General features: G+C 38.3%; 1 protein-coding gene across 1 annotated transcript in view; it reads right to left on the bottom strand.

Moving 5' to 3' along the window:
* FHOD3 (formin homology 2 domain containing 3) overlaps positions 1 to 12,669 on the bottom strand; it is a 334,937-nt gene that overhangs the window by 97,194 nt on the left and 225,074 nt on the right. The window contains exons 10-11 of the mRNA XM_031055632.1: positions 12,121 to 12,356; positions 10,683 to 10,769 (exon numbers count right to left, since the gene is read on the bottom strand). Of these exons, the coding sequence (XP_030911492.1) occupies positions 10,683 to 10,769; positions 12,121 to 12,356 (323 nt within the window). The remainder of the gene's footprint in view (positions 1 to 10,682; positions 10,770 to 12,120; positions 12,357 to 12,669) is intronic.

Here is a 12,669-nt window from a genome sequence, read left to right as displayed (position 1 = left end):
AAGTAAAACATTCCTGCTAAGTAACCAATAGCTCAACTGGAAAAGAGAACAGGGTGAACCACTGAGTTAGAAATAACAGAAACCAAATCAGTTCAGGACTATTAGCAAATAGCAATATTTAAGTTATCAGATGGCAGTACATTAATTATTTCAGTAGAGTCATTACTATGGTCAAAGCAGGCTTCAGCTCAGCAGTAATTCTGGCAGGAGTGTAAGTCATGCATAAAGCCTCCACAACCTACAAACCACATAAGTAAAATAGAAACCTATATTAAACATAATGGAAAAGCTACACTGTCTGCCTCCCATCCCTTGTAACCATGCTTTTCACCTTCCCAAACCAACAGACTCACAGAAGATATATTTGCAGTTGATACAGTTCTCCACTTGATTTAATGATGTATACACCATTGTGTTATGCTCCATGCAAAAAGAAAAACATACAATCAGTAATGAAGTTTGTAAGACACTTATATTCCTTGCAATTTCCTGAAAGCTCGTTTTCTTTCCTCTGATTCTGAAGGGATGCTCTATGGCTTTTTCCATTTAGAATTAGTTTCCATGCTATAAGAATAATGAAAATTTACAGTGTGAGATCACGAACTCATTGAGTGCAAGGCAAAGTGTCAATCTAAAATTTGTTGCATTTATATGGAGTTACAGAATAACAAGGCAAATGGCAGTGCCTGGAACTTTTCCAGTACTCTGGCAAACATTTACAGAGTGAACACTTTCAACCATTCCTAAAGTGGCTTAGTGACATAACCATCTCAGTTGTCATCTCATCATCTCCCTGTCCTGCCCACAAATATATACTTCCCTTACACAGACACCTCTCAACTTTCACACATTTACTCATTTACTGGAGAAAAGAAAAGAAAAGAAAAGAAAAGAGAGAGTTGAACCAGGGACCATTCATATAATCCCTTCTTACTAGCTCAAGCTCTGCTATTTCTGGTGAAGGGAAACTTCTGTATCTGCTTGTCCTACAGCACTCAGATTTAAGAAATAACTCATGAATCTCTGTAGGATCATGGTTGTCTGTTTAGAGTACAATGCATCCTATAATGCTGGCAGCACAGCTGCTGCTCATATGAACAAAAAGTGTTCCCATTATTGCTGTGTTTAAAGCTCCGACCAGGATTCCACATGAATGATGTCAAAATTTCCCCTCTCCTCAGCTGTCTCAAAATTCCAAAAATCATTTGTGAAATACTCATTTGATATGGTCAATCTCATAAATTTGAAAGCGTTCTTTGAGAATTTATTCCACCTTTTGAGGGCATGGCTAAAACAACAGGAGTTTATATGGCACGGATAAAGGAGCTGAAAAAAATTTTAGAGATTCCAGAGTGATAATTCTTCTGTCATGCCAATGACTCCTTCCTCAAAGAGTCCTTGAGTACTAGGTCAAAATCTCAGAAGAAGCTTTGATTGGAAAGCTCTTTTCCTTTGCTAATATTAAGTGCACGAGTGCAGCAACTACATGGCATGTGGTTGGAAAATCCAGAGGAAGGATCTGGCTCTGTGTGACTTGGTAGCAGAGATGATCAGTGTGCACAGAGGCAGGCACACTCTCCAGTCTGGGGAGCCAATGTGGTCAAGGGAAACTTGCACAAAGGAAATAAGTGATTGCATAGGGGAGATGCTCAAAACTCTTTTAGCAACAAAACTCAGTTTCAGAGTCCTTGAGTATCCCCAGAAAGGGGCTCAGATACAGATCAGAGAACAGGGGTAAGCTCACAGGCAGGAATGATGTGTGTTCTTCTGTTAAACAAAGCAACAGTGGCAGTCATTGCAGTCTTGTCAGAGGACAGATATTCTGTCCAACAAAACAGGTACCTGCTAACTAAATCTTTCCTAAGGGTAGAAAAGGAAAATTACCGTGTGAATATTTATTAAAATTGGAAATCACTAACTGGATTCAGACGCTCAAACACAACAGCAGACAGGTTTGTGAACTCATCTGAACTATTCAGAGTTATGTGTTCATTTTTGTATGCAGTGGAGAAGGGATGGTATGGAAAAGCTCATTGTCCCTCTCACATACAGATGCAAATCTGGAGTCAATGCAATAGTGGAATTAAATTAAGAGAAAAGGACTTATAGGGAGGTTTCCAGTTAAATAAGATTCAGAAGCCAGCATGGTTTTTAGTAGTGCAGAGGAATCTATCCAGTTTACAAAAGGCAAATATTTATCCAGGGGCAGGGAGGAAGGTCTTCAGCTAATGCAGAGGGATCAAATATATTCAGTTAACCTTAAGACTGTTCCTGGGTTACTTCAGTTCCATGATGAAAGCATCAGGTTAGAAATATTTTAAAAGAAGCTTTATAGCACTGAAAACAAATTTCAAAACTATCACTCTTTTTAAAATGCAATCTTTAAAATCCATTACTGCTACAGGCTAAAAAACCTAAACAAATAAACAAAACCCCACCTCCCCGCTAATCTTTAGAAAGTATATCATTGGTCATGGCAACTAACAAACATCTTCTAGAGCACAGGTTTTGCTTAGTTGTTTCAACTAAAATTTGACATTAAAGTATTTTTAACCCCTTAAAATAATGTGCATATTAAAAAAGACTATGAAAGTGCACTTTATGGAGATAGAACCATTAGATGGCAAAACAAAATCTTGACAAAGGATTTAGAACTAAAGGATTAACTTCTCTCCTTTTTAGAATGAAAACTTGCCCAGCTGATATTAAATACCTATTCAAAGTTGCAAAGAGAAAAGCTCTAATAAATGCAGACTGATGAAAGGAAATCATAAGAAAGACTCTTCTACAAGTTTAGCTGAAGGCAGGGGCAGAGTCCTTGAGATGCCAGGCCTTGCACCTCACACCTAACCTGGCCACAGTTGGATGATTTTAAATTAAGAGCACTCTGAAGAGAACAGCTCTTAGTCCAAAAGAACTCAAAGCACCAAAACTTGTTCTCTATCCCACTGGACCCTGGAGCTGACCAATGTGTACAAGGTTTTGTGTAGCCTCTGTCTTCTCCAGGCTCTCTCCAATCTCTTTTCAGAGTTTTGATGAAGGCAGCTTGAAAGAACTTAGGATTTCTTTCTAGCTTGTAGCCCAGAAACACAAGTTCCTCACTACTCACCTCCAAAAAATCCCAAAGGAAGAGCTAAAAGAAAAATCAAAGGCTGTCCTGAAGGAACAAAAAAATGCCCCAACAAACAACAACCCCAACCAAACCAAACAAAAACCCACACCAACAAAATAAGCATGAGCACAGAAACACATTCTGCTTTGCTTGGTATCAAAGGAAATTTTGAAAAGGTAAGATACGCTTCAAATCATTTTAATTCAGGATGAATTTAACCAGTAATGAACCAGAATATAGAACAATGGAAAAAATTATCATCTTGCCACAATTAGGCTACCAAGGCTTTGGTCAACACATACAATGCACATAGAAGCTAACTCATGAGATCTAGTAGATGATCTTTAGGTCTCTTCCAACACCAATCATTCTATGATTCTGTGACCAGGACTACAAGCCACATTTACTGAAATAAGACCACCATTGCCCATTTCACAATGTTATTTTAAATTGCTTATTACAGCTGATCTCACAAATTTTCCTTTCAAGGTTGTTTTCCACCCTCTCTCCTGAAAACCTCTGACCTCTTTTACCTCGTGCACAGCTGCATCCCTGAACTCCAAGTGAACAAAGAAAAACTGAAAAATGTTCTATCAAGGAAAGATATAAGTCACAGTGGATGTAATTTTATTTTCCCTTGCCATTGCTTGCTATTTTCTTCAGTTTATGAGTTCAATTCCACTTTTATAGCTTAGACGGCACAATTCACAGCCAAATTCCTAAATCATTGTAAAATAAACAAATGCTTTGGTACACTTCTGTGGCTTCCTCCTTTCTTCTATCCTAACTGCCAAAACAGATTCAACTAGTCCTTTAGGTGAAAGCTAAAAGTGGTAATAATTCAAATTCAACATTTTTAAGTCTGTACAAAGACATGGCAATACACTTTCCTCATCCATTAAAAATAAAGCCAAAGAAACAACCAATTAACCCCACTACCTATTTCTATTCCACTGCAGTTGGTACAATTATGTGAAGAAGAAATTACATGGATAACAATGTACTTACAAAGCCTCAAAATTTGACCTTTTGCATACAGGAAGACTAAGGTGACTCATTACAAAGGTCAAAAGGAAAATGATCCTGGTATTTCTGCCCTAAATAAAACAGTTCAGAGAAAAAGGTGAGGAAATGTCAAATGCTGTGGAGTACATGCACTCACTATACCTTCCTATCTGTCTTTTATCTTTAGGTTCCTGTTACTTTTTTATCCCTAAATTATGATCAGCAGCAGCTTTTCACACCTAAATAATACCCAGGCAATGCCTCCAGACTTGTTTAACTGCTGCAGTTGGTTTATATAGGACACCTCAAAGCAGAGCAAGACAGCAGAACATTGCTTAAGATACTGGCAAGGCTTTGCAAAGACATCAAGAGTCACAACTCTCTGATTATTTAATGGCATTTCTGTTTTTACATTTCTAAGAGCAGAGAGGTAAAGAAACAGAAAAATGATGCAGATAGACTTTTGGAGCAATATATACTGAAACATATACAGAAAGAGAGAAGAAATGTTTTTTTCAGAGCTTGGAAGTGCATATTGTTTAACAGTTGAAGGCCACTGTTATTGACCCTTCAAAGGGAAATGGCATCCTACCAAGCTGCTGTCTTTTCTCTCCGCCCCCCACCATTGCATCCTATGTGTAAAAAAGCTTTCCTGTTCTCAGAGGGTCATGCTTGCAAACTCTGGGAACACACTGGAGAGGTGATCTCTCTAAAGCATGTACATTCCAGTGCATAAGACACTACCATACAGATCCAGAGAAACGCATTCACGCCCTGGTCTGGCATTGCATTTCCTCAGGTAGCTCATGAAAGCTAAACACACAGTGGAAAAAACCAGTGTAAAATAATCAGGCTAAGTCATGCTGTGATTTCATTTGCCATGCAGCTATAATCTATTTAAACTTCAGTGCTTTCTTGATTCCTCCTGAAGTTCAAATAGGAAAATCTACCATTGCCTTTACAGTAAAGTGCACTGCTGTTAACTGCACTCTGCATGTATACCAAGCATAAAACATTTCCTTTCAGCGAGATGTGCAGTCAGAAAAGAGTATCCCTACTAGAAAACCTGACACACCTACAGAGATGTTTTAATTAATATAAAAAAAGCTGGTATCAACTTGAAACAGTAATTGGACCTGGACCTGAGAAACTCATCAAGTTGTAAATTTTAAATTTTTGTGTCATTATTACTTATTGGGTCAATAGTGGGTTAATCCCTATCTATACATCAATGCAGTCCTTTTTTATGGTATGGCTTAAAAAATTATTTTTCTTAACCTATCTTGTGTATCTTCCTCTACTGCATTCCTTATGGGACCTTCCAAATATTCTAACAAAGAATAAGATTGCAAATTTCACACTTTTAGGGTTCTCCTTTAGAATCTGCTTGACTTAAAGCTTCAAATCCTACCTGCACAGGAGAAATTAACGTGTTGTCCTGCTCCAAACTTAACATAGCAGGTTAGATTTTTATATGATATTGTTGTCAAAGACTAATAAAGATCTGATGCTATGAACAGACACTACTTTGGCTACCTTACCAAGCCATTTCATTTCACAGATAAATCTTTCCAAAACCTTTTCTTTTTTATCCCATTTTCATTTTCACCCATACCAACCAAACTGTGAAAAGTTATTCTCTCCCTCATAACCGATCATATGCCATTCAATGTCAAAGCACACCCAAATGCTAGGTGGCTCAGCTCATATATGTGTGTCTCTATGTTTATGTACATGTATTAAAGAGATTCACATCCACAGATATGTGCCTGCATGTTTATCCTGGAAGATGTTTTCTTTGCCTAATTTCATGCCTCAGTTGTTTTAAATATCCAAAACTAGGAACCAGAGACAAACATCAAGGAAAAAAAATCCAATGTGTTTCTTTCTATTACAGCAATAAAAGAGAAATTAACTTCTCTCATCTGGGCCTTTAGTAATCTGTACCACAACCTGAGTCTTAGAACAAATGATGATGTTGAGTCTCCCCACTTTGCTGTTTCATACCTACAAACCACTCATCATATTTGACACAGACAGCAACTCTAAGAGATCCTAAATAAAATGAAATGAACCCCACCCACAACTGTATCTTTGATCTATACTCATTAAGTATTTATACAATCAAATCTTTTCTTATAGTGTTGTGGAAAGTCACCAGAACTTGAAACATCATGACAAAAACTAGAATTTTTCTGTAGCAAATGCTAGAGAAAAATAAAAGATTAGTTATGATTTGGGATGTCTGAAAACATGGAAAATAATGATAATAAAAAAAACAAGTCTCAGCTGTATCTTGGGCAAACCAATTCTGCAGTCCTGGCTCTACATGAAGCAATTTGAACAATCAGTTAATGAGGACTAATAAGCAAACTAAGGTCTGTGCTGTTGGTTAGAAACTCATCAGGAATCCAAAGCTGAGCTGAAAAAATGCTTAGCATCAGAAGCTCAGCTGTATTCATTGTTTTCTGGTAAAACCAAAATAGCATCACGGTCTCTGCCTGCATCTTGGCAATCCTCAAACATCAGAAATATGCATTTTCTAACAAACAGGACCTTACAACTTCTCAGCACAGCTTTCCTTTATTTAGACAACTATTTCCCTGTTTTTTTCTAGGACCATAAAGGGTGTTAAAGACCTTGAGCCCAGGGTGCACGATGCAATGGAGCTGTGTCCAGGTAGCCTAGGAATTTGTGGGAAACTTTGGAATTCCCTGTGCTACTCTTTGCTCAGAGGAAGAGTACTAACAGGCTTCCAGGCAGGACCCTGAAAAAAGCAAAGTTCATAGATACATAATTCCCTGTTTGCTTCTCTGTTGTTTTTACCTTATCAATATAGCTCTCTTGAAGGCCAGCTTTCTTCAAATTGAAAAATATGGAAGCCTCAGGTGGACCTGAACAGTTGGTCTTCCTCATATCTTTTTAGCCTCATGGTCTACTAAGAGAAAGCTTATTAAAGCCAGCTTTGGTCACTGATGCAGAATGCAGGCTCCACTCTGACAAGTTCTTAAGATGGCAGTCAGTTCTTTCATTTGTTAGGTGTCAAACACAGGAATACTGAAAAGAAAGTTCTAACCATGGCCAGGTTATCTCTAGCCAAATGTATTTAGTGTCATAAGATCAATCTTAGCAATTCTTTGGTGATTTTTGATAATATAAAACAAATAAAGGTTATGGAAATAAAAAGCAGAGTCTAGTAAAGAGAGGAAAATACCTAATCCTTGTTATTTACAACTTCATAAACCTCAGTCTTTGACCTGTAACTAATTCCATAGTGATGGAGCTGCTCACTCAAATGCTGGTAAGAGGTGTCAGTGAAAATCTCCCAGAAGCTCACTTGAACATGTTTGATAAGGTCTGGCTGACACAGCTCTGATGGGACACCCAGGGCGAGAGACGAGTATGGTCTCTGTGCAGTACTGAAGAAAGGGAAATGCACAGGAAAACGTGAAACATTAATTTAAAAAGCTGGGAGGAGCACTTTTCCTGATTTCGATGTACAGAACTCAGAGAAGCTGTGCCGTGCTCAAGACAGCACTGAGAACTTCTGACCAGGCTGCCTTTTACTCTCTGAAACCCAATCAGGACGAGACTAAAAGACAGAGAGACAGAAATTTGCCTTTTAATGCTTATTTAGCCAGAAATCACTGCATACAATAACAACATTAATCTAGTGCAAATCCCATGCCACTCCTTGCATTTTTCCCTGACTCTATCCATGGTGTGGCTGGAAAAAGCTAGCTTTACTTTAAAAACAAAACAATCAAACAAACAACACAACCCATGGAAGAATGTGTTTAAAAGTCTACTGCATAAGAAGCAGCATGCTAAACCACAGACTGAGAGCACTCAGTGTGGGCCAGGGCAGAAAGCCTTAGGAGGTACCTCCAGCACAGCATTAAAACATCATGCTAAACAGGACTGAAGTTCCCTCCAGGCTTATTGGTGCCCTATGCCATCATGGTAAGAGAAAAAAGTTTTAGCAAAGCAGACCTGCTGCTGGTCAGGACAGGCATCTTAAAGTACACTGCAGTAGGTACAGACCTTTAAATCAACCTTCAGGCTTACTTAGTAGCTGTTATCAACTTCTTTACTTACTTTAGTAACAGGCACATCAGCCTGAGCTTTGCTCTCCATGAAAACTATTTTAACACAAAACAGATTTGGGTCCTTATTTGTTTTGAACCACAGGCGAAAAAACAATACATTTAGTTTGGAAAGAGGCTGCCAAGTGGATGAAAAAGGCCTGCAAGTTTTCCTTTAGGTCGCCCTTAGCATTTACTGTCAACTTTTCCCAGCTCAAAACCCAAAGTCTGCTCTCAATTAGCCTGGCATAGATCAGACCAACTCCATTGACTTCAGACAACTTTTCTGGATATAGAGCATTGTGAGACAGAACAGAATTTGGCCAATATTGTCCTTTTTTTGTTGTTTTACCGGCACTATGAATTTCTCTCTTTTTGGAAGACTTATCGGTTGACACAAAGCAGATGACTGTGGACAACCTGTTTGATGTGGTAAACAAAAGCAAAGCCATTGCCAAAACAGCTGATGAGCTAGAAAGAAAAGAAACATGAACATTGTGGGAAGGAGAATGATGGGAAAGATCTTGAACCTTCTCCTGATTTTGGTACAGAAGTCCAAAAATAACCTAGAATATTTCCCAAAATAAAATTTAGTACAGTGTATGAGTGCGACTGTGTTCATCAGAAGCAATTCCACTGGGTCTAATCCACTGTAAAACCAGACATAAGACATCTGCAGCCACATGCAGTAAGATTATCATTAGTACTGTTATGATTCCTACTGGGAAAGAAAATGTAGTGAAGGAATAAGAACTGAAATCCATTTTGTAACTATTTTTTGGGAAATAGAGCACTGCAAAAACTTACTGCCAAATTTTATTCCTTTCTCAAGAGGAACCAGGGTTATGAATTAGAAGGTCATTAGCAGGAGACAGTTCTTTCATGGCTGAACAGAAGTCACTTTCAATTTACAGAGGTAATAAGTAATTTTATCCATTTTTATAGATTTCTCTCTACAACATTAACAATGGAAGCAACAGGGTCATAAAAAGCATTTCTTTTGACAAAATGAAGTGATGCCTGCATCATATTCTAACATAGGATTTTAAAATTTAAATACAAATTGCCACAAGATCAATCTATTCAAGTCCTTTAAACCCATAAATATCTTGCATTGAAGACCATATGCTCAAATTTGAAAATCTGATTACAGAAAACCTCTTTCCATTTAAGTCTAATTCAAATTCTATAAATGTGTAAAAACCTTAAAGGACACATTCAACTTCACTATTTTTCTGCCTAAACATTAATGAGTAGAAGCCATAAGGCTTTTAGGCTTTTCCTTTTTTCCTTCTTTTTTCCTTCTTTTTTTTTTTTTGTCTCAATTTAGCTATCAGGTGTAGAGATACTGTTGCACACATCTGGACTATTTCACTGGAAGCTGAGACTTACTGGAATAAGATAAAGCAGGAAGGCTGTTTTTCCTCTTCCTACCACAACTACAGATTTGGGCAGATAATGAATCTAAAAATGTGAAGGACAGAATCTGCTTATCTGAAAAGCTTGTTTACCAGAAACACTTTACCAGAAAAAATTAGAATTTTAGAAGATCCAACAGACGACTAACTTCTTTTATGGTAACTTAAACAATTTCACTGAGCATAGAACTTGCATCCTCAAATCCTGAACATACTTTTTAGTCTGTAATGTCCCATAGGAAAAAAATCTGATTTGCTAGCTACAAATAATTCCCTGCTTTACTTGCTAAGAGGACTGGAGAATGGGGGTGGAGGCTGAGGCAGTATTTTTTATTTTTTATTTAACTAATATGCAAAGTAAAGATCAGAATTACACACATTCATAATTGAATGCCTGTTTCCTTGCAGAGCCAGGTGAGCAAGTTGAACATTCCAAATGGAATTGAAGAGAATTTAATTATTGTCCTACAGAAGATAACTGCAACACAAAATTAAAATTCACTGCTTAGATAAATATTTCTTACGTGTATTTAAACTTAAATTATGCTTTAAAATATGACACTGTCAAAAAGTGTGTGGAGTAGAGTTGGATAATTTTTTTTCAGAAAAGTAGTATGATTATTGAAATTATGCTATGTTGGTTAAAAAATATTTCAAAGAGCTTCTGAAACTGATTTGTTGTGGTTTTATTCCCTCTATTCTATTTCACTAAAAATTAGCTCAAACACAAATTTATCAGAAGTTACTGTAGACTGCAAAATAAAGCTAGCAAGCACACACAATAATAGTGAGAAAACATGTTGGTAGAAGTTGTTGTCCTGGATGGCTTCTATTAGTTTAATTAACAGTAAGGGAATGAACAATTTCTGCAGAGTAGAAGCATCTCCCCATTTCCAATTCAAATCCATCAGCTTAACAAAAAAAAAATCATATAAATCATATAACCATAAATATCTGCTCCACATTCATGGTTACAGATTCCCAGTCATATTGTTAAGTCCTGAAGCAGGGCCCAAGGTCATGCAGAAGGCATCCCATGCTGAAGCTCCCAGCTGTACTCACTCTGAAGATACTTTAAACTCATCCTCAAATGCACTGTCATCCTTGTAATCAGCCTGTAAGAGCATGGGGCTCTTGGCTGGCAGCCCACTAAAGACCAGGCCATGGAAGGTGATGGAAAACAAGTGTTAATGTGTTGTCAAATGCCAAAAGAAAAAGGAAAGGAAAAGGAAAAGGAAAAGGAAAAGGAAAAGGAAAAGGAAAAGGAAAAGGAAAAGGAAAAGGAAAAGGAAAAGGAAAAGGAAAAGGAAAAGGAAAAGGAAAAGGAAAAGGAAAAAAAGAAAAAGAAAAGAAAAGACGGTGCTATGTATGTATGCATTCAACTACTATTTCAGTTATCTGGAGTCTTACATTTTCATATTGCCAGAACCCATTAAACTACTGTCAACCCAGGTCTCTTTGCAAGAAGGACTGCTTTACATGCAACATAGGATTTTAAGGCTCTAAGTTTACATCCCCTGCTAACCAAGAGAAACCTTCAATGAACTTCCCAAAAGTTATAATTAATACAAGATATGCTCTTGTACAGACCATGCTTCAGTTTTTCAAACTGCATCTTCAGCAGTGAGATGACAGTGTCCAGCTTTTGCTGTCTGCAGCTTTTATGTGTCACCATCTGAGCTAGTCAGCCAGATTCCCTTTAGAATCAACAGCCAGTCTCAGAGCTTGATTCATCTTGGTTGAAATTTCAGGCATGTAGAACACATTAGATAACTGAAGGCCCACCAGTGCTTGCTGCACTCCACTGACATCAAAGAGAGGAGGGCTGATCAAACATGTAACTGTGGTGAATTACTTCCAGCCCTCTTGTGCAGCAGTCAGACACGCTGAGGATCTGCAGTTCCTTTTTTTCCTAAGCACACACAGCCTAAGCCAACCATCACAGGACTGGCAAAGACACCATCTTCAACTGACTCCACTGTTGCAGACTGCTGCTCAGCTAGCCATTACTGCCTCTCTTTTGCTAATTATAAAACATTAGATATATTCACTACTCTGCCATAACCTCAAAGGCAAATATTTATGCTGGAATGAAGAGGAGGAAAAAAAATAAGAATGAACTGTAACATACACAGGACAAATAGCTCTGAATTAACGTTGCCATGCTCTTGTTACAATCTTCTGTTATGTGAACATAGTGAATATAAAATCTGTCAATGGATGAAATTAGGTTGAGTTAGTTCTCATACCAAATGCTCTATGTCGTGTGGTTTGGGTCTGCTTACGATGGACGGTGCCAAAGAACTTAGCAATGTAGGTAAGTCACCCACAAATCCATTTCTTTTTTGTGCTGGTGTTTTAACTCTGAATGTGCTTTTGTTTTTTTCATTTTTATTTCAATGAAAAGAAGAAGACAAAGAAAAGCCTATCATATTAATAAAGTGCAATGAGCAGAAAGCAACGGGAGAAGAAAGCAGTATCCCTCAGCTCCTGCCCTTACCTCTCACTGAGCTCTTCCACGCGCTGCCCGTGGCTCAGCACGAAGCTGGACTGCCCGCAGGGGCTGGCAGGGGCTGATAAAGTGCTCTTGATGTTGTTGTGTGCTGAGTGCCTGCGGCTCCGCCGGCGCTCCAGCCCCCTGCGCTCGCCGGCACCGAGGCTGGCCCTCCTCCGGTCCTTGCGCCCGCTGGGAGGGGGCTCAGCACCCTCATCTCCGTCTTCATGCCTCAGTGTCACCTGAGAAAGAAAGGAAGAAGGCCGACACGGTCCCTTCAGCTACCACAGGTCTTCACACCTAGGCTTAAAAATTTCCTGGTCTCAACATGATTAACTCCAATTAGCAGCACCGTTTCTACAGTTATCCCTGAAAGTCACTGTCTATCCATTAGTGCAATGTGGCAGCTCTAACAATGGAATTATATACTGATGTCTTGCATGCAACATTACAGGACCTGTAACAACTCATCAATGTGCCTCCTAATCTGCTTGTTTTCTTTTTAATGTGGGACCAAATTTTCAAGGAAGCTGAGCAGTCTTGGACAACTAGTTC

Source organism: Geospiza fortis, unplaced genomic scaffold (genome assembly GCF_000277835.1).
Source record: "Geospiza fortis unplaced genomic scaffold, GeoFor_1.0 scaffold206, whole genome shotgun sequence".
NCBI lineage: Eukaryota > Metazoa > Chordata > Aves > Passeriformes > Thraupidae > Geospiza > Geospiza fortis.
Note: the sequence above shows the minus strand (reverse complement) of the source record. Positions and strands in the feature narration are given on the sequence as shown.